This window comes from Eubalaena glacialis, chromosome 4 (genome assembly GCF_028564815.1).
Source record: "Eubalaena glacialis isolate mEubGla1 chromosome 4, mEubGla1.1.hap2.+ XY, whole genome shotgun sequence".
NCBI classification, from domain to species: Eukaryota; Metazoa; Chordata; class Mammalia; order Artiodactyla; family Balaenidae; genus Eubalaena; species Eubalaena glacialis.
This window is the reverse complement of record NC_083719.1, coordinates 26671538-26698369: the sequence shown is the minus strand read 5'-3', so window position 1 is coordinate 26698369 and position 26832 is coordinate 26671538. Positions and strand designations below refer to the sequence as shown.

At 39.9% G+C, this 26832-nt stretch overlaps 1 protein-coding gene across 1 annotated transcript in view; it reads left to right on the top strand.

Annotated features, from left to right (window-relative positions):
• The first annotated feature begins 3275 nt into the window (after positions 1-3275).
• The window catches only part of GOLPH3 (golgi phosphoprotein 3), a 63109-nt gene continuing 39552 nt past the window's right edge, over positions 3276-26832 (top strand). The window contains exon 1 of the mRNA XM_061189158.1: positions 3276-3798. Coding sequence (XP_061045141.1) covers positions 3574-3798 — 225 coding nt within the window. The 5' untranslated portion in view covers positions 3276-3573. The remainder of the gene's footprint in view (positions 3799-26832) is intronic.

The following is a 26832-nucleotide window of genomic DNA, read 5'->3' as shown; positions in this document are numbered from 1 at the left end:
TTGGTTATATCTAAGAAACCATTGCCCAATCCAAGATCATGAAGATTTATGCCAATTTTCATCTAAATATTTTATATTTTTAGCTATACACTTAGATCTTTGATCCATTTTGAGTTAATTTTTGTATCTGGTATAAGGTACGGGTTCAACTTCATTTTTTTTGTATGTGGATAAACAATTGTTTCTGTACCATTTGTTTGTTTGTTTATTTATTTATTTTGGCTGCACTGCATCTTAGTTGCAGCAAGTGGGATCTTCGTTGTGGCATGCAGGATCTTTTAGTTGAAGCATGCAGACTCTCAGTTGTGACACGCACGCTGGTTCTAGTTGCCCGTCCAGGGATCGAACCCCGGCCCCTGCATTGGGAACGTGGAGTCTTACCCACTGGACCACCAGGGAAGTCCCTGTACCATTTGTTTTGAAAAGACTATTCTTTCCCCATTGAATTGTTTTGGCACCCTTGTTGAAAATCAATTGACCACAAAGTGAGAGTGTATTTCTAGTAACTTTGTGTATGTGTGGTCTTATTTTTTTTTAATTTTTGTTTTAGAATATAGAATAGAATATAGAATATAGAATATAGTTATAGAATATAGAATATAGAATAGAATATAGAATATAGAATATAGTTGATTTACAATGTTGTGTGTACATGTGGTCTTAAAGTCTATTTTGTCTGATATTAGTATAGTCACTCTAGCTTGATTATGGTTGTTGTTTGCATGGTATATATTTTACGACCCTTTATTTTTTTCAACCTACTTGCATCAATGACAAATTACTACAAGTTCAGTGGCTTAAAACAATACACATTTATTATTTCAGAGTTTCCATTGGTCAGGAGTTTGGCATAGCTTAACTGGATTCTTTGCTCAGAGCCTCACAAGGTTGTGATCAAAGTGTTGGCTGGGCTACATTCTCATCTGGAGATTGGGGTCTTCTTCCAAGCTCATTCATGTTGTTGGAATAATTCAGTTGCTGTAGTTCTAAGACTGAGACCATCAACTCTTAGAGGTTTCCGCTCTCCGTAGGCAGTTCACAACACGGCTGTCTTCCTCAAGAGAGAGTGTCTTGAGAGCGATCAAGAGAATGTCTCAGCTGACTCAAGTCTCTCTAATTAGGGAAGGGATGGCTCCACTTTCGAGGGAAAGTGATTACGCCACCTGATTACGCAGGCCCACCCAGGATAATCTCTCCTTTGATTAATTCAAAGTGAATTTATTAAGGACCTTGATTACATCTGCAACATTCCCTCCCTTTTGCCATATTCTAGTGGTTAGAAGTAAGTCACAAAGTCTGTTCACACTCAAGGAGAGGGGATTACACAAAAGTGTAGATACTAGGGCAGCAAGAATTATGAGGGCTGTATTAGAATTATGCCCATGACAGATGGGGACATGGGGAGGAGCACAAATTCTCTGTGTATGTTCAGTGGTAGAGGTTCAGACTCTTTCATGAGGTTGCAATTAAGATGTTAACTAAAGGTTTGACTGGGGCTGGGATCCACTTCCAAGATGGCTGACTCACATGGCTGTTGGGCAGGAGGCCTCAGTTCCTTCCCAACTAGACCTCTTCATAAGGCTGCTTGAATGTCTTCATGATATGGCAGCTGGCTTCCCTCGGAGTGAACGATCTAAGAGAGAGCAAAGGAGAACAAGGAAGAAGATGCAAAGACTTTTATGTCCTAGTCTAAGAAGTCACACACAGTCCTGCCTGCCACATTCAATTCATTTGAAGAGAGTCACTAAGTCTGGCCCACACTCAAGGGGAGGGGAATTAGGCTTCACCTAATTTGTTGACATATTTTAAAATCACCAGGGGGAGGGGAGAACAACTGGGTGAACAGGGTCAGGGCTAGAAGGAAGATTTTCGCTATAGCTATCTTTATACTCTTTAAACTTATGTATTTGACTATATTAATCAAATAATTATATTTCTTTTAAAAAGAAACATTTTAAGCTATTTGGGAAAGAACTGGGAGAGAAATAAAAGAAAAAAAATGAGTTGAACAGGATGTTAATGAGAGAAATTGGTTGAAGTGAAATTGACCTTTGCCCAAAAAGATAGGAAACAGGGAGGGTCTACTCTGTGCTCACCCTGCCCCCTTCTCCCCACCCCAGGAGATTTAGCTTCTCACTTTCCCGGGCACAGGGTGATGGTGATGGTGCACGGCCAGTATGCGTTCTGGATAATGGGTTTGTGGAACGGGAAGAACTCTGTAGCCAAAAATGTTCTATACGATGGTTTTACCGTGGGCGTTTATCGCTTCTTATAGCTTAAGTCCTGTTACATTCCTCCTATCTAAATCATTCTGTAGCCACAGCCTGTGATCACTATTGACTTTAAATAATATCGGATGGCATACAATGCTATTTCTGTATAATGTTTTACTTATAATCTCCACTCTTCTGGCCCTACAAACCCCCCCTCTCAGGTTGGACATCTATTCTTTAACGTAACTTGCTCAAACTGTCAAGCACGCCAAGAGGATTTAACCGAGTAATTAAACTGAAAGAGATTTAATGTGTACAAAGACGTGGCACAAAACCCAACAGGTTTATTGTCTCTATAAAAAGTTCGTTAAGGTCGACTGTACTGACGTGTGCAGTATTAACTGTACTCACTGCGCCCTGGTCGGGAAGGAGGAACAAAGTTTTACAAACAAAACTATTCAATTTGTTCTAACGTCTCTTTTCATACCGTAATACACCCAGAAAAACTAAAAGTCCGCTTTCAGGCCATTAAACGCTGTTGCTCCTTCTGAAGGGTCTGGGAATGTGGGCAGAGCGCGCGCCCTCTCCCCGCCCCATCAGCGGTGAGCAAAGTCCTTCCAGTGACTCGTGGGGACCCCGGATTCCAAGCCGGGTCTCTGCAGCCCCGGGCGAGGCCAACTCCGAGGACGGTGGTGTCTGGGGTGCTAAGGGGACAGCTCCAGACGGAGCAGGGTTCAACCTCGCGAGGCCAAGGCTGCCCGGATTCGCTGGGGCCTTGCCTGACTCTGGCTCCAGCCCCGGTTCTTTGGGGGACACAGGGGAAGGCGGGCGGAGGAAGGACACGTCACGGGAGGGGGGCGGCGGGCCGGGCGGCGAAGGAACCCCAAGAAAAGGGCGAGCGCTGGGGGAGACCCGCGGGGCAGAGAGGGGTTCGTAGACAGCGAGACCCGGCCCCCGGGTCCCTGCCCGCCGCTTCCGGCGCTCTCCCGGCCCGCCCCGCCGCGGCCGTGCCACATCCTCCAGTGACGTCAGCCGGCGCCGCCATATTGGAAAGGCGCCGCCGCCGCTGCCGCTGCCTCCTCCTCCTCCTCCTCCTCCCCCGCCTCCGCCTCGGAGCTCCGGCACCCCGTGGGCTGCGACCGCAGGAAGGAAGGAGCCCCTCGCCCGCCCTGACGCCCGGCCCGCCCGCTTCGCCCCGGCCCGTCTCCCCATGACTGCACCCGGCCCCGCTACCGACGGACGTCGCCCCAGTGCCCGGGTTTAACACGGAAGCGCGGGTCGGGGGCCGCGGAGGGAGGAAGAGGGAGACCCGGCAAGTCCCGCGTCCCTCTCGGCCCGGCGCGGCGCCTTGGCCGGAACCATGACCTCGCTGACCCAGCGCAGCTCGGGGCTGGTGCAGCGGCGCACCGAGGCCTCCCGCAACGCCGCCGACAAGGAGCGGGCGGCTGGCGGCGGCGGCGGCAACGGCGAGGACGACGCGCAGAGCCGCCGCGACGAGCAGGACGAAGACGACAAGGGCGACTCAAAGGAAACGCGGCTGACCCTGATGGAGGAGGTGCTCCTTCTGGGCCTCAAGGACCGAGAGGTGCGGGCGCAGCGGTCAGGGCGGGGGCGGCCGGTGCGGGGCCCCGGCGCCAGGCGGGAGCCTGGCCACCGGCTCCGCGCGTCTGCCCTCCCAGCTCCCGAGCTCCGCGCCCGGGAGCGCCCAGCTGGTCCCGTGCTTCCAGATCCTCCCCGCCCTGATTGCTTGGATTTCCCTTTCTCCTTTCACAGTCACTTCTTTCATTTTGACTCCCCGGCGGTCTGTTGCTTCCTCGCTTTTTTCCGCGTGTTTAACCCGGGTAGACCCCAGGGTACAATTCCTACCTGGAGACTTGCAGGTTAGAGTGTACCCGAACTCATAGGTTCTGCAGGTTTTAGGACCTGGGAGACCAGTGGACCTAGGTCCACTCATCTGCTTTCTGGGTGATTTAAAGAAAAAACAACTTAAGGTGTACTGTTCGGAATTTTGAAAAAATTTCGGTGAAATGGTAATGGAGGCAAAAGTTGTTTTACTGATAAAAGTCCAACAAAAATCTCATGAAACCTGGAAATTGACTTTCTAGGTAAATTTGTTTTGCCTGAGAGATTTTTAGTATCGCGTTTACATTTTACCATTTTACTATTCTTAAAAAAGTCTTGCAGTCTCAAGGAGGGGCATTTTCATGGGCGCGCTTGAAATGCTAGGTTTGTGGTTTGATGAAAGGCCTCAGCGTTTCGATAGATACTTGTGTTCTGACTTTGAAACGATTGTTTTCACCCCAATACCTTGTGAGATTGTTCACACATAGAAAAGTTGAGAAAAATGCTGCAGTGGACACCTATACACTCACCTCCTAGGTTCTATAATTAACATTTTGCTATATTTGCTTTATCACGTGTCTGTCTCCAAAAATGATTATTTTTAGAGACCTGCCAGAGGGTCAGACAGATGAATGGATATTGTATAAATCGTGTGTGGTGAGGGGTCCCAGAAGCTTGTTTTATCTCCCTGTGGAAACTACAGACGGCACATTTTGAGAGTCAGATACAAAAATATCTAAGTTTTTTTTTTAAATAAAGTTTTCCCAATTCACAGAGGTGGGCAAAAAAAAATTAAGTCTTATTAAAACAACTTAGTCTTATTCACCAAAACTTATCAGATATACGTGAGTTTTATATGGATTGTTTGTGGACTCCTGATATTTAGTAATCTAATGAATTAAAATTTACGTTGACGGACACGTCTAGTGTATTTGCATTTTCTGGGTTTCCAGTTTGCTCAGGTTTTTCTGATGATTTCTTGAAAAAAGTTGATGTCCCTCTGGCTATGAAAGGGGCCCCAGTATCTGTGTTTTAATTACTGAGTTATGATGAAAGCAGTCTGTATGTGAAATTCCTTTTTGTTCTTTGGAAAAGCAAACTAGTTGAATAGTGTCGTAGAAATGTGATTTTTAGTAAGTATTCTTAAAAAAAAAAAAAGAAAGCTTTTTTTAGGCTTCACCATTTAGAATCTTGGTAATAAATATTTTTCTTTAAGTTTATATTTTTCCTTTGGGACAAAAGTAACAGTATAGAAAATACCAAAAAAAAAAAAAAAAAAAAAGCAAAGTGAAGAAAAGTCATCCATATTTCTGAGTGAACATTTTGGTTTATAGTTTTTGAGACTTTTCTATGTGGATACATTCTGTGTGTAAAACTAAAACTTAAACGCTAAAACCAAAACTAGCTTTTGGACTTCTGAGTCACTCTAAATGAGAAATTATGGTGAGAAAGTACCTTTTTGTTTTTTTAAGTATGTGTTACTCTAAATGTTTAAGCTGAAACGTATTAACATGCTGTTTTTCTGTGATTGGTTTTCATGAAGATAATCTAAAGAATTTATTTGTTGAAGCTTAATGATACTTACAAAACCTAGAAAATTTAAAGTTCTTTGGTGGTACATAATTGAAACCATCTGTTGTGTTTGTGTCAGGAGTCACTATACTTTGCCATGTCATGGCCAAGGTCCAGACACTAGCTAATTCTGAGCATTTCAACAACCACATAGGGAAACTTTTTTTCCCTTTTGCAGGCAAGTGCATGGAGTTGAAGTGGCAGTGGGTGGGGTTGGGACTTTGCATTGCTTTAGACTTAGGTTTTAGGGATTAACCTGTATATTTTCCCCTGTCCTCACATCTTTACATAATAACTAGCCCTGGCAACTCATCCATTCATTTCTTTCTCTTTAGGAGATTCCTTCCACCCGCCCCCCCCCCCCTCCCAACCCCCCTGCCTGTCGCCTGTCGCTATGTCTTCAACTTGTATCACTCTTTTTAGGGGACAGGAATTACTCTCTTACATAGGTTCTAGGCATTTATGCTTTTAACTTACTAAGTTTATTATTTATTTATTTATTTAAAATTTATTTTATTTATTTTTGGCTGTGTTGGGTCTTCGTTGCTGCGCACGGGCTTTCTCTAGCTGCGGCGGGCGGGGGCTACTCTTCGTTGCAGTGCGCAGGCTTCTCGTTGCGGTGGCTTGTCTTGTTGTGGAGCACGGGCTCTAGGCGCGCGGGCTTCAGTAGCTGTGGAGCACGGGCTCAGTAGTTGTGGCTCGCGGGCTCTAGAGCTTAGGCTCAGGAGTTGCGGTGCACGGGCTTAGTTGCTCCGTGGCATGTGGGATCTTCCCGAACCAGGGCTCGAACCCGTGTCCCCTGCATTGGGAGGCGGATTCTCAACCACTGCGCCACCAGGGAAGTCCCCTTACTAAGTTTAATATTAAAAATTCTAAACTTTACCTGTAATATATACAGCTTAATAAATTCATTGCTTTAACTTTTTATTATTTTAACTTAGTGTCCATCTTTGTTATATTTCTGGGTACTTTTAAGATTTTAAAAGCTAAATTCAAAGGTTAGGTTTGTCATTAATGATGGACACATTATATATACATGTGAGCTTAATGATGGACACATTTTATATATATGTGAGCTAACCTTACTTGAAATCAGAACAAGAAGAATTTTAAAGAAATTGTGAGAGGTGAAATTAGTTTGACTTTTCAAAAATGCTGAGACTTACGGTTTGTTAAAAATGCTTTTTGTTGAATAATAAACCCACAGAAAAGTGCACGAGTGTGAAGAATTTTTGCAAATTGAACACACCTGTTGAACCAGCACCTAGATCAAGAAACAACATGACCAGCTCTCCAGAAGCCCTGCTTGATTTCCTTTTCCAATCACTGCCTGGTCCTCAAGGGTTACCACTGGCTTGACTTTAGAATTCAGCATAGAATAATTTTGCCTATTTTTGTGCTTTTATTTGTGTCTTTTGTAAAGCAAGGTTTGTGAGTTTCATCTATATTGTGTGAGGTTGTCATTTGTTCATTCTCATTGTATTATTAGCTTACTTTTAACTCATTTACAATCTATAATATTAAAATTATTTTAACTCGTATCCTGAATCTAGTATTCTCTCCCTCACCCCTTTGCTGAACAGAAGGCTCAGCTTGCCTGCCCGTAAGCAGATGGTCTGGCTTCAGATTACCTGTTAGGGATGACTCTAAAGTTATTGTGAGTTTCATTTCAGATTTTTTACCAATGATTTTCCTTTCTGTCTTTTATTAAAACACCAATGCCTGGGCCCCTCTGGGGATTCCGATGCTCAGTCTGGGCAGAGGACATAGGTATTGAAGTAAGTTGTCAGAGGTCACAGCAAGGATGGCAGATGGGTTTAAACTTGAATTCAACTTCCAAATAATTAGCAAGATTTCTGCTGTCTCCCCTGTAGTTGAGAGGAAGGGACAGCAAACAAGCTAGGTATTTTTTTCCTCCCAACTATTTGATTTTTCCATAGGTGCCTCCAGTAGTTAGTGTTTTCAGAATGCCTCATTGAGAATTATGTGAAATAACTGGTGTCATATACTTTTAAATATCTTCATTCATGACAAATCTTAGTGCTTTAAAGTTGGATTTGATTACTTTAAACAGCCAGGTATAATTTAGAGTGTGCATGTGGAATAGCAGAGTGGAAAGAGGCGGTATAGTATAGTCCTGGTCTGAGGTGTATCCTTTGTTTTACATGTTATTTGATCTCTGAGCCTCAAAGCTCTCTAAAATGGAGAGAGACGTAGACCTCTCCTATGGTTCTGATTGGACTGCTGCGGACATTTATTGTTTTACTCTCCACCTTGTCCTTTTTAGGTTTTGTCTTGTTTTTAGGGTGTTCCCATTGGATGTATTTCCAGGATGCACTGTTGAAGCATTTACCCTTTCCCTTTTGTGGTGCGGTCCGACCTAGACTTGTCCAAACAGACATTTTCTCTTGGGGCTTTGGATCTTGAGAACAGAACGGCAGGCTTGTGGGGTTTTTTGGAGACCTATCAGAGGAGTGTCAGTGTGTGGGTCAGAGTGGTCTCTGACTTGGGTCCTTTAGCTTCTTTTTCCCTAGCCCTTTGGTGCTTGTCTTTCCCATCCCGATTTTCCAGGCACCTTTCAATTTTTAAGCTTTAGGAACCTTCCAGTAAAGTCCCTTTTTAAAGAAAGCCAGAGTCAATTATTAATGTTTTTAATGCTTGCAGATAAGAACCTGAATGTGATAATTTAACTCTGTATCTTGAAAAATAAGTAAGTGCTTGAGCTGGATAATACACACTTAGGGTAAAATAGTTAAGTTTAAGTAAAATGATGGAACTGACTTTTGTGTGGCTTTTAAATTGGCTCCAAAGATTGATACGAGAGTGTTCCATGTTTGGAGTGAGTTTCCCAAGGTCGCTACTTTGAAATACAATACTTATCAAGATGGATAACTCTGTTTTTTTTTTTTTTTTAAATTCTCCTTTCTATACATGCAGTAATACACACCATCTCTGGATATCAAATCTGTTAATGAGAAATTCATTTAACAAATATTCAGTATTTAAAGGTGTGCTAAGATTGCAGTAATTTAAAGTATAAAAAAGACTTCAGAGTTTTGGAATTTTGTTATTCCTTTAATACAATTAATATGCTGTTCATATTTTTGAAAGATTTGAGTTTTCATTTATTTTTTTCAGGTGTATTTAAGAGTAAGTACACACATAAGAGATATACAGGATCTCAAAAATTAGTTTTTGGAGGTCATTGAACCACTTGATTGTATCTTTTAAACAAGATTTTATGTTAGTGAAATTACTTTTCAGTGCTTCAGGGTCCTTTCACAGTGTGGCCAAAACATTCACTGATTCATTTTATAAGTCATACTAATATTTGATATTTATTAATTTTAAACCATCTGAGCATTCCTGTATGGATCATTTGAGATTATCTTGTAGAATTTTACTTTGAAATTATTTTGATCAAATATTTGGAGTTTTTCTGATGTTTAAAGAGATAACCTATTACAGTAAGTGTCAGCTTACATGTAAATCTCAAAAGACCCTAAATGCATTATGCTTGTCCAGTTATGTCGTGTTAAACCTTTGGCCCAAGCAAACTTTCCCTACTTTGTATCAGCATAATTTTTCTGCTATTAATCAGAGTAAATAGTATCATTCAGAGTTGCTGTAGTCTTTGTTTAGGGGATTTTATTTTCATGCTAGTTTCCTTTTGAAGCAGCACAAAGAGACTGCTGGTCCCCCGTTTCTTCCACTTAATAAGTGTAGTGACAAGTAACAAAGGTGGGAGCCTGGCTTCATTTTGGAATTGATGTTAGTGGCTTTAGGTTTCCCTGATCAAAGCTTGAAAGACTGCAACATGTTTCAAAAGTATTGTAGAGTGTTATAATGTAATTTAGTAAATCTTGGGGTTTTAATTTAGGTATTACAGGTAAATATGTAAAAAAGGCTGTTATTTTATTCATTTTATCTCATCTTATTAGTTGTTTGGTAAACATCTGATCTGCAAGAATACAATTAATATTAAAGTACATTACATTGCCAGAAAGAATGCTTCTTGTAAATATATTTTTAAGCTGAAAAAGTTAAATTTTAAATGAAAAAAAGACCTTATTTTTAAACTTAATAAATTGTGTATAGTTTACATATTCCTTTAATAAGGGAAGTTCTTAAATTGGAGTCAAAGGATGGAGTTTAAAAGTCTATAAAACGTTCTGCAGTTGTGTGTGTTGTATGTGTATATTTTTCTGGAGAAAGAGAACATAGCCTTCATCAGATACTCAAAGCATTTAGTGAACCAGAAGGTTAAAAATTATCTAATAGAAACTGTTTCTTTGTTTTAGTTTAAGTTTTTTGTTTTGGCTGTGTTTTGTCTTTTTTTTCCTCTTGAAAATTGACTACAGAAAATTTCAGGTTTCAGGGTTGTGGTGGGTTGGATTTTCAGTTCTGTGAGATTTGAGATAGGAAGCCAGCATTTCTGTAGCCTGGTCGTTCTACCACATGTAGAATTCTAATACCTTCCATGCATTAATCAAATGTTTATTGAGCCAAGCCCTTGACGAGGTGCAAGCACTAGGAAGAAGTTCTCTATCTTCAAGCCCATTTCATTTTGTTCTGTGGGTCAAAACTCTTACAGTAAACTAAAAAACTAAATTGTGTTGCTGTCGTAGAATTTTCCCGTGGTGAATATCTCAGCTTGGCATATAGCTACCATTCAGAAGATATTTACTAAGTAAATCGTGTATTTTCATTTTGGGTAGCGTCATACCCAAGGGAGGGAAAATTGTTTCTGGGGGTGGTGGTGAAAAATTCTTACTTCTTCTATGTGTAAAGCATAGATACACATACCGTGTGCCATCTTACTAAAATTTTATGGGGGAGGGTGTGGTTATAGAAAAAAGCCTGAAAAAGCTTCTTTAGGGAGCAGTAATGGAAAAAAAAAGTTGAGAAATAGTGAAATAAATTAATATTGAAAATACTAAGTTTGTGCTGAGTTGAGGATTAGAAATCTTTTTCTCCAATAGGACTTTTTATTATAATAGAATTTGACTTGTAGTTCAGTAGTAGGAGGAAAAATTTTAGTATACTGAACTGTAGGGAGTTGTGAGTTAAATTTTAAGAACAAAGTTATTCTTGTTGGTTGATAATGTGTAGGTAAACTCTTTGTTCCCTACTCTCTACCCTCTGCCCTGTGGAGGGACTGGAAATTAAAGGACTGCATATAAATTGCTAGTGGTTATTTTTACTCTGGTTTCATTTTCTAGTTCCAGTTTCTCAAATGCAACTGTTAAACAGTTTTATACTATGTTAACAAAATAAGCTCAGAAATAGCATTTTAAGAATTTAGCTTAAATTTGAGTCACTGAATTGAGCTTGTCATTTAATTTTTGTATCTATGCCCTGTTATATAAAATGGAAACAGATTTAGTTCAGTCCAACTTTTTTTTTTTAAAATAAATTTATTTGTTTATTTATGGCTGCATTGGGTCTTTGTTGCTGCACGTGGGCTTTCTCTAACTGTGGCGAGTGGGGGCCACTCTTCGTTTCGGTGCACTGGCTCTAGGCGCGTGGGCTTCAGTAGTTGTGGCACTCAGGCTCAGTAGTTGTGGCTCGCGGGCTCTAGAGCACAGGCTCAGTAGTTGTGGTGCACAGGTTTAATTGCTCTGCGGCATGTGGGATCTTCCTGGACCAGAGCTCGAACTCATGTCCCCTGCATTGGCAGGTGGATTCTCAACCACTGTGCCACCAGGGAAGCCCTAGTTCAGTCTAACTATTGAACACCTATGTGCCTGTGTCTTTGCTGGTGGTGAGGTTGCAAAGAAAAACTTCTTACCCTCAAGGAGCATCCAGTCTATATAGAAGACAGATTTGCAAATGATTCCAATAAAATAAGTTATTGACTTTAATGGAAGTACACGTTAATTGCAATAGGGACATAAGGGGGTGCCTTGGATCAGGAATCAGAAGATTGCCATGTTTTTGATTTCCAGCCTTGCCCTTGAGTAGTTAGAAGAATTAGGATAAATGCTTTAAATTCTTACACCCTCAGTTACCCCCTGGGCACAATGGGCCTACATTTGTGGGCTGTCCCATAACCTCTAAATTGTAGGGATCCAATGAATTGGCATATGTGCAAGTGCTTTAAAAACTGCAAGGTGTTGAACAAATGCAAATAGGTAATTACCTAGCCCAGAGAAGAATTAAGATTTATAGTGATCTTGACAAGTATTTAATATTTCCACTGTTTTTATTATTTCTTAACCCTCTTGTGCTTTGCTGGGCTTAGTGAACATTCTGTTCAAATGCAATTAGTTATCTGTGCTCGCTTATCTTTGTGTTTGTCCTGAACCTACAACCCGTTTTATTTTTTTGGTAATCCTTGGCATGCTGTACTGGGAAATCTGGAAACCTGAAGTACCACTTCTTATTCTTAGGCCAAGTCCAGAGTCTTCCTTGAACAATTCTTATAAGATACTGCTGACTCTCCAGAGACATCAGAAGCCTCCAAACCTCCAAAATGATAAATGATTCTAATGACAAGTAAATAAAATAACACACGTAAAGTGCCTAGCATAGTTGGTGAAGAAGAAGTATTAGGTTTCATCATGTCTTGGCTCTAAGTTGGAAAGCTTAAAAAGGTTCTTGACCGCTTCTAACCCCTCTGGTCACCAGTTCTTCCCACCTTTCGTTGTTCCCACCTCCCATTTTTGATGCCCCTTCTCCCATTTTTTAGGGGGAAGGGTCCTTCCTGCCTAAGTTCAAGGCCAGGATCTCTTGAAGGTCTTAGGGCTGGGTCCCCTCGAAGGCATTGGCCCACAACTCTTTCTTTTTAAATTTATCTTTATTGCAACATTTTCCCCATTTCCTCCATATCTTTTAATTTACTTTTCATTTCTCCTTCACTGTAGGTCCTTTGGCTACGAAAGTGCCTTCCCTGAGGAGGTTGAGAGTGGGGAAAGGCGTGGGAATAACAATTTCCAAAATTGCACCAAATTATAAAATTGTACTTTGTGCAAGGTTTTGTTAAATGGGACTAGGAATGAAGTAAAGTAACAAGAAAAGTCTTAGTCTTCACAAGTTTATAGTCTAGTAGTGGGGAGATAAGGCACTTGAGAAAGTAACTGTAAAGTAGTACTGTCCTAAGTGCCAGTTGGGTAGTAGAAGACAGTACATTTTTCGTTCAGAGGAAGTAGTGAATTAGGCTGAGGCTGTCCCGGAAAGTGTCAGAAGCAGTGGGGAGTTGGGCTGGACATTGCACTATTTACAGAAGAAGGGGCATTTCAGTTTAGGAGAGTAGGGGGAGCTAGGGCTTGGAACAGAACCTCCTGGGGAATTCTATTCACAAAGTACTTTGAAGCTGACTGGAAATTGGTTTTGGGATTAACTTCCATTTGATTGTCACAAATAGTCTTTTAAGATGGCGTCTATGAAATTCTAAATTAAAGTTAAAAAATTGTTTTAACATACGTTTTAGTGATCTTCAAAAATATTTCATATGTTTAGAAATTGTTTTTAAGTTTTGAACTTATAGTATTTTGTCCATCCATGCATCCATCCATCTGTCTCTCACTTGTCCTCAAATAGTTGAGGATCGTTTATGCTCTGGGCAGTGTCCCTAGTGCTGGGCTAGAAACTATTAAAATGGTTCCCTCGTACAGTCTCCATAGTCTTAACTGTGACTGATAGGTCTAAAAGAATAAAAGGAAAGGTTTTTTTTCAACTTTTTTTATTGTGGTAAAATATACATAACGTTTACTGTTTCCGCCATTTTAAAGTGTACGACTCAGTGGTGTTAAGGACCTTCACATTGTTGTGAATGTTGCAACCATCATCACGATTCCTTTCCAAACTGCAACTCTTACCCATTAGCTAACTGCTCCTTTCCCCCTCCCCCTAGCCTCTGGTAACCCTCATTCCATTCTGCTTTCTCTCTCTGAATTTGACTCTTCTAGATACTTTGTTAAGTAGAATTGTACATTGTGTCTGACTATTTTACTTAGCATAAATGTTTTCAGGGTTCATTCAGGTTGTAGCATGTATCAGAATTTCATTCTTTTTTAAGGCTGAATAATATTCCATTATATGTATATACCACAGTTTGTTTATCCATTCAACTATCATGGACATTTTGGTTGTTTCTGCTTTTAAGCTATTGTGAATAAGGCTGCTTTTGGAACATTGTTGTTTGAGTTGTTTGAGTCCCTGCTTCAATTCTTTTGGAGATATACCTAGAAGTGGGATTGCTGGATCACATGGTAATTCTGTGTTTAATTTTCTTGAGGAACTACCATACTGTTTTCCACAGTAGCTGCACCATTTTACATTCCCAGCAGCAATGCACAAGGATTGTAATTTCTCCACATCCTGGCTGTCACTTGCTATTTTCTGGTTTTTTGGGTTTTTAAAAAAAATTTATTTAATTTATTTATTTTTGGCTGCATTGGGTCTTCGTTGCTGCATGCGGGCTTTCTCTAGTTGCGGTGAGCGTGGGCTACTCTTCATTGCGGTGCACGTGCTTCTCATTGCGGTGGCTTCTCTTGTTGCGGAGCACGGGCTCTAGGTGCACGGGCTTTAGTAGTTGTGGCACATGGGCTCAGTAGTTGTGGCTCCTGGGCTTAGTAGTTGTGGCACACGGGCTTAGTTGCTCTGCAGCATGTGGGATCTTCCTGGACCAGGAATTGAACCCGTGTCCCCTGCATTGGTAGGTGGACTCTTAACCACTGCACCACCAGGGAAGTCCCTTTTGCCCATTTTTTAATCAGTTTTTGTTGTTGTTGTTGGGTTTTAGAAGTTCTTTATATATTGAGATACTAATCTCTTATCAGATGCAGGCATACCTTGTCTTGTTTTATTGTATTTCACTTTATTAAGTGCTTCACAGATATTGCATTTTTTTTTAAATTGATAGTTTGTGGCAACCCTGTGTCGTCAGATGATTATAGTGTAAACATAACTTTTATATGCACAGAAAATTTGTGTGACTTGCTTTATTGTGATATTTGCTTTATTTCAGTGGTCTGGAACTGAACCCACAATATCTCTGAGGTATGCCTATATGTGATTTGCAAATATTTTCTCCCAGTCAGTGGGTTGCCTTTTTGCTCTGTTGATAGTGTCCTTTAATGATGAAGTGTACTTTCTTTTTTCTTTTTTTTTTGCCTGTACTTTTGGTGTCATATTCAATAATTCATTTCCAAATTCAGTGTCATGAAGCTTTTCTGTTGTTTTTTTCTATAAGTTTTATAGTTTTAATTCTTAATTTGAGGTCCTTGATTGATTATGAGTTAGTTTTTGTGTAGGATACAAGGTAAGGGTCCAAATTCATTCTTTTACATGTGGATATCCAATTTTCTCAGCACCATTTGCTGAGAAGACTGTTCTCTCTTTATTGAATGGTCTTGGCCTCCTTGTTAAAATCATATGATCATACATGTGAAGGTTTATTTCTGGGCTCTCTAATCTATTCCATTGGCCTAATGTCTATCTTTATGCCAGTACAACATTGTTTTGATTACCATGGCTTTGTAATAAGTTTTTTTTTAATTTTTAAATTTTTATTTTTTTAATAAATTTATTTATTTTTGGCTGCATTGGGTCTTTGTTGCTGTGTGCGGGCTTTCTCTAGTTGGGGCGAGCGGGGGCTTCTCTTCATTGCGGTGCGCGGGCTTCTCATTGCGGTGGCTTCTCTTGTTGTGGAGCAGGGGCTCTAGGTGTGGGGGCTTCAGTAGTTGTGGCTCGTGGGTTCTAGAGCGCAGGCTCAGTAGTTGTGGTGCACGGGTTCAGTTGCTCTGTGGCATGTGGGATCTTCCTGGACCAGGGCTCGAACCTGTGTCCTCTGCATTGGCAGGCAGATTCTTAACCACTGCGCCACCAGGGAAGTCCCTGTAATAAGTTTTGAAATCAGAAAGTGTGAATCCTCTAACTTTGTTCAAGCTGTAAATTTTTGAAAATGAAACTAGATATTAGAAGAATTATCTGTCTGCCTAAATAGTTAGAGGCCTTGAAAAGAGCTCAGAGGTCTCATTTAGACAGTCCCTTGTAGTCTGTTCACTCTCTTGTCTTTTTTGTCTGTCTGCAGATTTGTACTGGGTTGTAAGTGCCTTTAGGAAATGCAAAAGGAGAGGTCCAGTAACTTATTTATTGGGTTGGCCAAAAAGTTTGTTCAGGTTTTCTGTAAAATGTTATAGAAAAACCTGAACGAACTTTTTGGCCAACCCAATATTTATATTTAACCTTTATGCTTCAGTAGGCAGTTGCAAATTTGGTGTTCAGGAGAGATGTTCGGACTGGAAATGGAGATTTGGAAGTTGCATCTTTGCACTAAGATGTTCTGCATTCCTTGTCAGAGCCCATACGCTTGCAGCCACACAGTTGCTAGGTCAGACTCTACAGCCTTCTCTCTTTCACCATCCACATCTACTAGGTGACTCAGTCTACATTCTCTGAATTAATTGTTTGAATTTGTCTTCTCTCCATTCTTAGGGCCACTGCCTTAGTTCAGGTCCTCATTATTCTCTGCAGTGACAATTTAAAATCTTCACCACTCCCTTAAAGTCTCTTGTTTTACTCGTTCCTTGCTCTGAGCCTACAAATAGAGGATTCCCTCACCTGTCTTCCCCTGTCTACCTTTATCTGCAGCTCTTCTGTTCAGTTGCAGGGTAAGTGGCCTTCTCGTAGGCTGATCGCCTGCTCTCACCTCAGTATGCACTCTGCTTCTTCGGGGTTCTTGCTCTTTCAACTCTTGTGTCTCCTTTTCGTGCATCCATCCATCTCCTCCAGTAACCACACACTACCGTTTGAAGCTTTGTCGTGACTTTACTTTCCCCATTTCCTTTGTGGGTATGTTCTGATTATAAACTTTGTTATTAGAAACTCTGCCTTCAGTAGAATTGGTATTGAAGAGGGTTTGTGTTTTTGTATGTTTTTTTCACTGTTTGGTGGGGGAAGTAGCTCTTCTCTTACCTCCAGATTTCTTTGATCACATTTTGGCAGATGCTTTTGCCTCATCTGTGGAACAGTGGCAGCCTTTTTCTATTCCTCTGCAATTCAGGGGAAATTAAAAAACATCTTAATAGCTGGTAAGAAAAGAGAATTCCTTTGAAGGGAGGAATTCATTATGTGGGCTCTTGTCTAGATTTCATGAGGAAGGGAAAAGTGACTTTGTCATCAGTGGTAGAGTGGGTAGGAGTGCTCGGTGCTGTGGGGACCGGGGCAAGTGAAGAAGACCTGAAGTTGGGGGGTGTCACTGAAGAGGGATGTTGGAAATGGAAGGGAACACTTTAGGGAGATAAGTTTTGAGCAGATTTTTTTTTTCTTTCTTTTTTAATTTTTATTTTTGTTGCGTTGGGTCTTCGTTGCTGTGCGCGGGCTTTCTCTAGTTGCGGCGAGCAGGGGCTACTCTTTGTAGCGATGCGTGGGCTTCTTATTGTGGTGGCTTCTCTTGTTGTGGAGCACGGGCTCTAGGTGCATGGGCTTCAGTAGTTGTGGCACGTGGGCTCAGTAGTTGTGGCTTACGGGCTCTAGAGCTCAGGCTCAGTAGTTGTGGTGCACGGGCTCAGTTGCTCCGCGGCATGTGGGATCTTCCCGGACCAGGGCTTGAACCCGTGTCCCCTGCATTGGCAGGCAGATTCTTAACCACTGCACCACCAGGGAAGCCCCACTGAGCAGAATTTTGAATGAGATTTGGCACCTGACTTGATAGGAAACTAGCATTCTAGACAGGATATATTATGAGAGGATATATATGTGAAAATAACTAGATGGGAAAGTTATCTTTCTAAAAATGTTATTATTTTATACAGCTGAAGAAGAAAATCTGAGTTGTCTAATAATGAGAACTGAGCTATGAGGGGGATTGTGCGTAGACTAGGGAAAATAAAAAGTCATTCGTCCCTTAGGACCTTTACACATAAGTTGGCAATGATGTTGGAGGCAGTTGGAGGTCTTAAAGATAGCAGGAATAATGTAAACTGGATTTTTGGAACGGCATTTCTTTTAAGTGAAGAGAGGATTGGCAGATGGAAAAGCTAGAGGCAGGAAGGTTTGTAGTAGGCTTGAAGTTACTAGAATTTGTGAAATTTGGTGCCTGGATGTTGGATGAAGAGGGAACGGGACAGATCAGAAAGATAATTATTATAGAAGAATTATTTGGATTTAATTACCATTAAAGCTTAGAGAGGAGAAAAGATGATTGGTTTGAGTTTAAAGAACCAATAGGTAGTAATATTGTCTTAATTATTTTCTTATACAAGTCTATGCTCATTGTTGAAAAAGATTTAGAAAATATAGATTACAAAAGAAAAATAAAATCCATAATTCAACTTTTATTCCTTCAATAAGCATTTATGGAGTGTCTCCTGTATAGTAGGCACCATACTAAGGAAGACAGACACATATATAAACACATACAGATAGGTACATATATGTGTAAATTATACACCATGATAGTTACTGTGAAAGAAAATCAGAGGATGCTGTATGAGAATGGGTGTTGAGGGGAGGGCACAGGGAAGAACTTGGCAAGGAAATAATATTTAGGCTGAGACCCAAAGAATGGATAGCTGCCAAATCCAGTGAAGACAGACTAGTATGTTTCAAGGCCCTGAGATGATAAAGAGCTTGGTTTGGCTTGAGGAACTGAAAGATGGTTCAAGGCAGGAGTGGAGCGATAGGGAGAAAGACCTGAGATGATGATAGAGTGCCAGAACATAGAGTCCTTACACATCAGGTTAAGGATTTTGTGTATTATGCTGAGTGCAATTGGGGAACCATTGACGGATTTGGGGAGTGGTATACCCAATCTTTATTTTAAAGAAAAGTTCTGTGTGGAGAACGGATTGAACAAAGGCAAGAAGTGGAAGTTGGGTGGTAATATTTTGGTATTACATTATTCTTCCAGTCCTATTTTAAACAAGTTTACCTATGTTTATTTTTTTTACTAAACAAAAGAAATCTCATTCCAGTACTGTTTTGTAACCCCTTTTCTGTTAATGATGCATAGTGACCACCTTCCCGTGTTAGTAAATAGGATCTTTCCAGTGAGAAATAAGGTGCTCCATTATTTGCCGTGACTGCATGATAGAACATATTATTTGACGTACCCTAATTAGTAGGGGTGTATTATAAATATGGTCATGCTGTGGACCTTCATCCTTGATTTATTTTTCTCTCTAATGGCCTGGAAATCACATTATTACTTTTTTTAGGCCTTCGTGTTTGTATTTGCAGATTCTTCTATATAGGGTCTCCCTTTTTCCACCTGGCAGCCATTTCTTACCCATCTCTTGATGCCCAGCTGAAGCTCTTTTTGCCTTATTCTAATCCCCAAGGCACCGTTCGTTGCTCTCATATGCCTTTTCCTTATCGTTGTGTACACCTAGCACAATGTCTAGAATGCTGTAGTTGTTTATACATGTGTGTTAGTCTGCTGGGGTTGCCATAACAAAATGCCATAAAAAAATTAGTTTAAACAGCAGAAATTCCTTTTCTCACGGTCCTGGAGGCTAGATGCTTCCATGGTTGGGTTCTGGTGAGGTTCCTCTTGCTGTGTCTTCACATGGCAGAGAGAGACAGCAAAATCTCTCGTATCTTCTCCTATAAGAGCACTAATCTCATCTTGGGACCCCACCTCCATGACCTCATCTCAACCTAGTTATGTGCTGAGGCTTTGTTTCCAGATACCGTCATATGAGAGTTAGGGCTTCAACATGTGAATTTGGGAGGGGGGGGTTCCTATTCCGTTCATAGCATGTTTTTTGTAGGAAGGAATGAATGGATGTCATTTTATTCCTATCAGTATTATGATATTTATCACATTGAATTATAATGATTATTTTTTTCTTTTCATTTTGTGCCTTGTATCTTGGTCATCTTTATCACTTCTGCTTAGCATATCTTGGTATTCAATAGGTGTTTATTGAATTAAAATTATATTTTTGTTATTTCAAGAATTTGAAAATTATTGTTTTACTTTATGTACTTTTAAACTTTATGTAACTTAGTGCCTTTGCCTACCAAATGGGATTGTTTTTTTGTTAGGAAAAACAGAGGCAGAGGCCAACATCTAATAAATAAATTGTGTTATGGTGACTTGATAGAAAACGTAAATGCTTTTATTATTCTATATGCTTTCCAAAATGTCCTCAGCTTAAAATACTGACAGTGTAATGTAGAGGTGAAAGTACTGTGTCTAGAGTCACATGAGGCTTGAGGTATAACTGCTTGAGGTATAACTGCTGATTCTGGAGTGTGAACATGATTATACTTCTTGATTTATCTGAACTTCAGATTCTTCTAATAATACTTTACTGGGTTATTGTGAGACGAGGTGATAATTTACATATGTGAAAATAGTTTTGCAAACTGAAATGTTGCTGTGTTTACTATCTAAAACCTTCATGTTTCCTAGGGAAGAATTAAGAATATGGAATTATAGTTAGGTCTTGTTAATAAGATGCTGTTAAATATACTGTTTAAAACTTTGCTAGGGAATTCCCTGACGGTCTAGTGGTTAGGACTCCACACTCTCACTGCCGAGGGCCCCGGTTCAGTCCCTGTTCGGGGAACTAAAATCCCACAAGCCGCGCGGCGTGGCCAAAAACCCCCCAAACAAACAAACAAACAAACAAAAAACTTTGCTAGTCAAAAGTGTGTGCATTTTTGCCAGAAATCCTTTTAAAAAATTTATTTGCTTGAGAGGAAGTCAGTTTCTGCTCACACTTTTTGTGCTGTCTGCAGTGAACAATGGCAGGCGTGGAAAGAAAAACGAGTAATATTCTTTTCCATTTTCATGGAGGCTGAAAGGAAGCACTTGTAGATCATGCATTAGACAGACCGGACTTGGAAGGCAAGACAGAATGTAGAGCTAGGGCTTTAGAGCTAGGGAGACCAGTTTCAGTTCCAACTTTGCCACTCAGTAACTGGCAGGTCCCTTAATTCCCTTGAGCCTCGGTTTCATTATCTTGTGAAAATGGAGGAATAAATCCTACTTTACTAGGTCTTCTAAGGATTAGATAATGGTGCTCATTAAATGCTTAGCCCAGTTTTAATTTATAGTAGTACCCGGTGTATGAAAAACTTTGTGTGCACATTGGAAGAAAAAAGGATTTGGGGAGGATATGTTCCAAATGTTAATAGAAGTTACCCTTGAGGGAGTGGGGGATGGATGGAAGGGAAGGGAGGAGGTGGGGACTTTAATTTTCCCTCATGCGGTGCTATTGGAAAAACATTTTAAACAAGCAGGAGTGACTGAGACGTCTCAGGAAGAGTGTATAAATGAGATAAGAAAAGGCCACTTAGCAATACAACACACTCAAGGAATAGGTAGAAGAGTAACCTTTAAAAGCCTGAACAGGAGCTGCAGCGGAAAACTGGAGCGTGGTGTTGGGGAAGCCAGGGGCCGAGGAGGGAAAGTCAACAGCATTAGCTTTTGTGGGCGGTTACTCAAGAGAACTGTAGCTCTTGTTGAGAACTGTATCAGATTGCATGGGTTGGGAAGTGAAAGGGAAGTGGTGGAGACTTATTTTTTTGACTATACTTTCAAGGAGTTTGCGGTGAATGGGAGGAAAATAGGGCCATGTTGGCCCTTGACTGTCTCTTTCTCTTGATGGGCAAACCTGAGGATGTTTGAATGTCACTAGAAGATGCCAGCATATATGTGAGAGGTTTGAACTATTTTAGGAGGGCAGGACTTGTGAGCAAAGATATTTCTTGAGGTGGGAGAGAATGGGTAGAAGGATCAGCCTTAGGCAGCTTTCCTGTTGTAACCAGACAGAAGAAGGCGTGTGGACTGTGAAGTTGAGTTTATTGGTGTGGTTCATTGCTGGAGGTTGAGGTTGTTCCCGTCTGATGGTACTTACTTCCTATGATGTTCCCTGCTGAAAATGAGTTGAGTTGAGATTTGAAGGGAATGTGGTTTTGAAACAGCTGCTATGGAGAGAGTGGTAAGAGGTTTGACTAGGGAAACGTAGAAGGATTTGCCAGGATGGGCTTAGTTTAAGTTGTACTGAGATTGCAAGACATCTTTTTTCCACCAGCAGTTCTGAAGCACAGGTACAGAAAGGAGAAAGTGGACAGCTGGATTGATCCGTTGGAGTTTTGGTAGGAGAATGCAATGGAGGAAAAATAGTTGAAAATGCCTTCAGGAAATGAGCAGGAGTGTAGTTGAAGTGGTGTGCTCGGGGCTTATTTTCCCTATTGTGGATTTGGGAGCGATGGTAATGGTACTTGCCTCGGAAGGTTGTGGAGGTTTAAATGAACTACTTAGAATAGTAATTGGCACAGAATGAGTGCCCAGTAAATGACTGTTGGGCTGGCTGGAGATGAGCGTGAGAATGGAGGAGACTGATGTGAAGAAGGGAGGGAGGCTTGGGTTTGGAGTCTGCACAGAACTGAGAAAGAATCGTACATAGATTGAATTTATTACTTGGATTGGGTTCTAACAGAGCAGTTCTTGGTTCAAGACTGGTATCCACGTTCCCAGGGAATAGATTGGTCCTTAGCCTGGAGGCAGTGGTGGAATTCATGGTAAAATGCTTGGATGGGAAAAGTAATTACTTTTAACGACCTATAACTGAAAGTTATCTACTATTTACAATTACGGATATAGGCAAGCTGAAGTAGTTTTAGTGGTATCTGTGAGTTTGTCACCAATAGAAACCAGAGATATTATCATATCACATTACATTTATTGATATTTAGACATCTTACATTACTGTCTGCTCATCACTATGTTGGAATTCTATTTGCCACTAGAATTTGTTGTTTAATGTGCTAATAAAGAAGCACATGAATTGTGATCACAAATTTATTTTTAATATTGTAATACTTTCAATCTGGTTTCCTTTGTAATCCTATGCATTTTATTTTATGCACTCAAAAGGCAGGATAAATACAGTAGTCTCTCAGTATCCGCCGGGCATTGGTTCCAGGACCCCACATCCCAGGGGATACCAAAATCTTCGGATGATAAAGTCCCTTATATAAAATGCTGTAGTATTTGCATATAACCTACACACATCCTCCTGTATACTCTAAATCATCTCTACATTACTTGTAATACTTAGTGCAATATAAATGCTATGTAAATAGTTGTAAATACAATGTAAATAGGGGCAAATGCAAGTTTTGCTTTTTGGAACTTTCTGGGATTTTTTTTCCCTAATATTTTCAATCTGTGGTTGGTTGGATCCTTGGATGCAGAGGGCTGACTAAACTTAATTTTCTTTTAAGTGCTAAGTTTTAGAATAAGGAGTGAGTTAGTGTCTTAGTTACTTCCAGTGAGGTGTGGGCTTTTTTTCTTTTTTAAAACTATTACTTTTAGTTTTTTTTTTTGTTTTTTTTTTTTAAAGGATATTTATTTTACTTTTTTTTTTAAAGGAATTCCTTTATTTTTATTATTTATTTATTTATTTATTTATTTTTGGCTGTGTTGGGTCTTCGTTTCTGTGCGAGGGCTTTCTCTAGTTGCGGCAAGCGGGGGCCACTCTTCATCGCGGTGCGCCGGCCTCTCACTATCGCGGCCTCTCCTGTTGCAGAGCACAGGCTCCAGACGCGCAGGCTCAGTAGTTGTGGCTCACGGGCCTAGTTGCTCCGCGGCATGTGGGATCCTCCCAGACCAGGGCTCGAACCCGTGTCCCCTGCACTGGCAGGCAGACTCTCAACCATTGCGCCACCAGGGAAGCCCAGTTTGTTTTTTTTTAAATTTATTTATTTTATTTATTTATTTGGCTGCGTTGAGGCTTTGTTGCCGCACACAGGCTTTCTCTAGTTGCGGCGAGCGGGGGCTACTCCTTGTTGTGGTGCGCAGTCTTCTCACTGCGGTGGCTTCTCTTGTTGCGGAGCACAGGCTCTAGGCGCGCAGGCTTCAGTAGTTGTGGCCCGAGGGCTCAGTAGTTGTGGCTTGTGGGCTCTAGAGCGCAGGCTCAGTAGTTGTGGCACACAGGCTTAGTGTCTCCGTGGCATGTGGGATCTTCCCGGACCGGGGCTCGAACCCATGTCCCCTGCACTGGCAGGCGTATTCTTAACCACTGCGCCACCAGGGAAGCCCCTACTTATAGTTTTTTAATATATTCATTGTGTTTCAATCACTTGTATTAATTATTTTTTATGTTCAAGTTGTCCCACCTTTGGCTTATGGGAATTCCTTTCTTTTGACTTCAGTGTTCTTTTGATTTGACTTGCTAACCTTTGATAACTTCTTGCTTTCTGGTCAACACGAAAATGCCCCAGGCTCATTTTGTACATATCCTGTTTCAGACCTGGGATCAATCTTCAAGGAATCCTAGATATTTTTCAGTGGGGAGTGCACCACAGTCTGGGTACTGGTTGTCCTCAGTGTTATTGGGATGTCATTGCTTCTAGGACTTTTCAGTACACAGAGATAGAATATATTTTCTTCAAGGGATAGAGCTAGCATTTTGGGGGGAGGGAAAATCAGTTTACATGGTTTTTGATTAAAATTTAACATTATGGCTTTTTATTTCACTTACTGAATTTTATACTTGTATCTCTTTTTCTCTTAATTGAAAATCTTGGTTTCTAAAATATTAACTTATTTGCATTGGCTTACTACATGTATTTAAATAGTTTCAAAATAATAATAATGTCAGTATTACTACGAATTGACTATTGAGTTCAGCCTAAAATTTCTTTGCAGTACTTTACTAGGATGTACAGTTAAAATACTGCATTCTAAAGGCAGTTAAAATAGTTAATATTTCTTTGTGGTTGTATCACTAATTAGTATACAGTTAGATTAGTTCATTTGTTTTCACTCTTTAAAAATGTTTTTTCTGTTTTGACTATGTACAACTATATAACAACTTAGAAGTCTCATTTCTATCATCCCTTCTACCTCATTCCTTCCTCCTCCTATTGGTCATTTTTAAAACTTAGTTTGGGGTTTGTCTTTCCAGTGTTTTCGTAGCAAAATTATATGTATTCGTTCTTGCCCCTGTCCTCCATATACAAAAGGTAGCCTACCATATGTGCTGTTTGCATCTCTCTTTTTATCTATTATAGCTTGAAGATTATTCCACATCATCATGTAGAGATCTTTTATGGCTCCATAGTATTCCATTATGTTAATATATCTTCATATATTCATTGTTTTTATTGATGTTATTATGGGTTATTTCCAAGCTTTTACTGCTTCAGATAATGTCACACTTAATAACCATGTGCATATATTGTTTCATATTTACAGGGATGTATTTTCAGAGTAGATTCCTAGAAGTAGGATTGTCAAGTTAAAGGCTACATGTGATTTTCCTTGATTTCTGTCAGGGGTGGTATCATTTTTGCATTCCTGTCACAGTGTATTGGCCTCATCTTTGTCAACAGAATGTGGTATCAGATTTTTGGATTTTTGCCAGTCTTATTAGGTAAACATTGTCTCATGTAGTTTTTAAAATTGTGGTAAAACGTACGTAACAAAATTCACTGTTTTAACCATTTTTAAGTTTATAGTTCAGTGACATTAAGGACATTGTCTTATTGTGCAACCATGACCACTATTCATCTCCAGAACTACTACATCATCCCATACGGAAACTCTCTACCCATTAAACGACGACTCCCCGCTCCCCCTCCCATCTGCCCCGGGCAACTACCAGTCTACTTTCTGTCTATGAATCTGACTCTTCTGGGTACCTCATATAAGTGAAATCATACAGTGTTTGCCTTTTTGTGATTGCCTTATTTCACTTAGCAGACCTGGTTCATCAATGTTGTAGCATGTGTCAGAATTTCCTTTCTTTTAAAGCTGAATAATATTCTGTTGTATGTATGTATCACATTTTGTTTATCCATTCATCTGTTGATGGACACTTGTTTTGCCCATTTTTGAATTGGGTTGTTTGGTTTTTTTGTTGTTTTTTTTATGTTATTTAAATGTGTGTTGTTATGAATGATACAAAGCATCTTTTCATATGTTTGAGTCATTTTCATTTCTTTTGTGAATTTACTGTTCATATCTTTGCCTTTAAAAAATTGATCTTATTTTCCTATAATTTTTAGGAACTAATTGTGTATTTGTGATATGTTATAAATATATTTTCCTACATTTTCATTTGTTTTTTTACTTTGCTTATGCTTTTGCCAAGCATACTTTAAAAAAACTTGTTGTATAGTGTAGTTTATCAGTCTGTATTTCTTCTAGATTTTGAGTAATAGCTGGGAAGTTTTGTTTTTTTTTCCTCCACTCCCAGTTTATGAAGGTATTCACTCCTGTTTTCTTGTAGTACTTATACTGTTTCATTTTCCATTTCAATCTCTGATCCATTTGGAGTTAATTTTGGTGTATAATATGAAGTATGGATCCGATATTGTTTTTCTAAATGGCTATCCAATTGTTCTACTACTAATGATTAAACTGTCCATCTTTCCCTCTCATGCTGATTATGTCTTTGGAGAAATGTCTATTCAGGTTCTTTGCCCATTTTTTAATTGGATTATTTGGTTTTATTTGCTGTTGAGTCATATGAGTTCTTTATATGTTTTGGATATTAACCCCTTATTAGATATATGATTTGAGATAACACCTTCATCATAGACTAGATTTCAATGTACTCTTGAGTTTATTTCTGGAATTTATTCTCTTGGTCTGTTTGTTCATGTGCCAGTATCACATTTATCTAGAGGCTCTTGGTAAATCCCATAAATTCTGATATGTTGTATTTCCATGTTTGTTTGTCTCAGGAAATTTTTTATTTCTCATTTTGTTTCTTTGATCAGTTTAATATTTAAGAAGATCTCGGTGTCACATGAAAACTGGAAAATTTTCTTGTTCTCTTCTACATTACGTATAATAGTGCCAAACATCAATTTTCAGGAACCCCATTATAAATGTTTGTTTATCCTGAGATATGTTAACTTTATTCTTCAGACACTTCTTTATATTGCTATTAAGCAGTTTTAAAAATACCCTTGATGATTGACTTGCAGATGCTTTTTCGGAAATTAAAATAGATCATGTATCCTGTTTTGCCCTAAGCCACATACTTACTCCCTTAGGGAATTCTTAACTGATTAGAATCATACTTGTAGAATGCTTGAAGTCTGTCTGTCTCATTGTGTAGAGGAGAAAATGGAGACTCAGAGAGGATTTTTTTTTTTTTTTTTTTTCAGAGAGGATATTAAATGACCTGCTTAAAATCCACTAACAAGTCTTCCTTGTGGCTGTGGCCAGTATTCAGGTTTCTCAACATGTGGTCCATACTCGTTCTTCTTACATCTCAGTAACACTCTG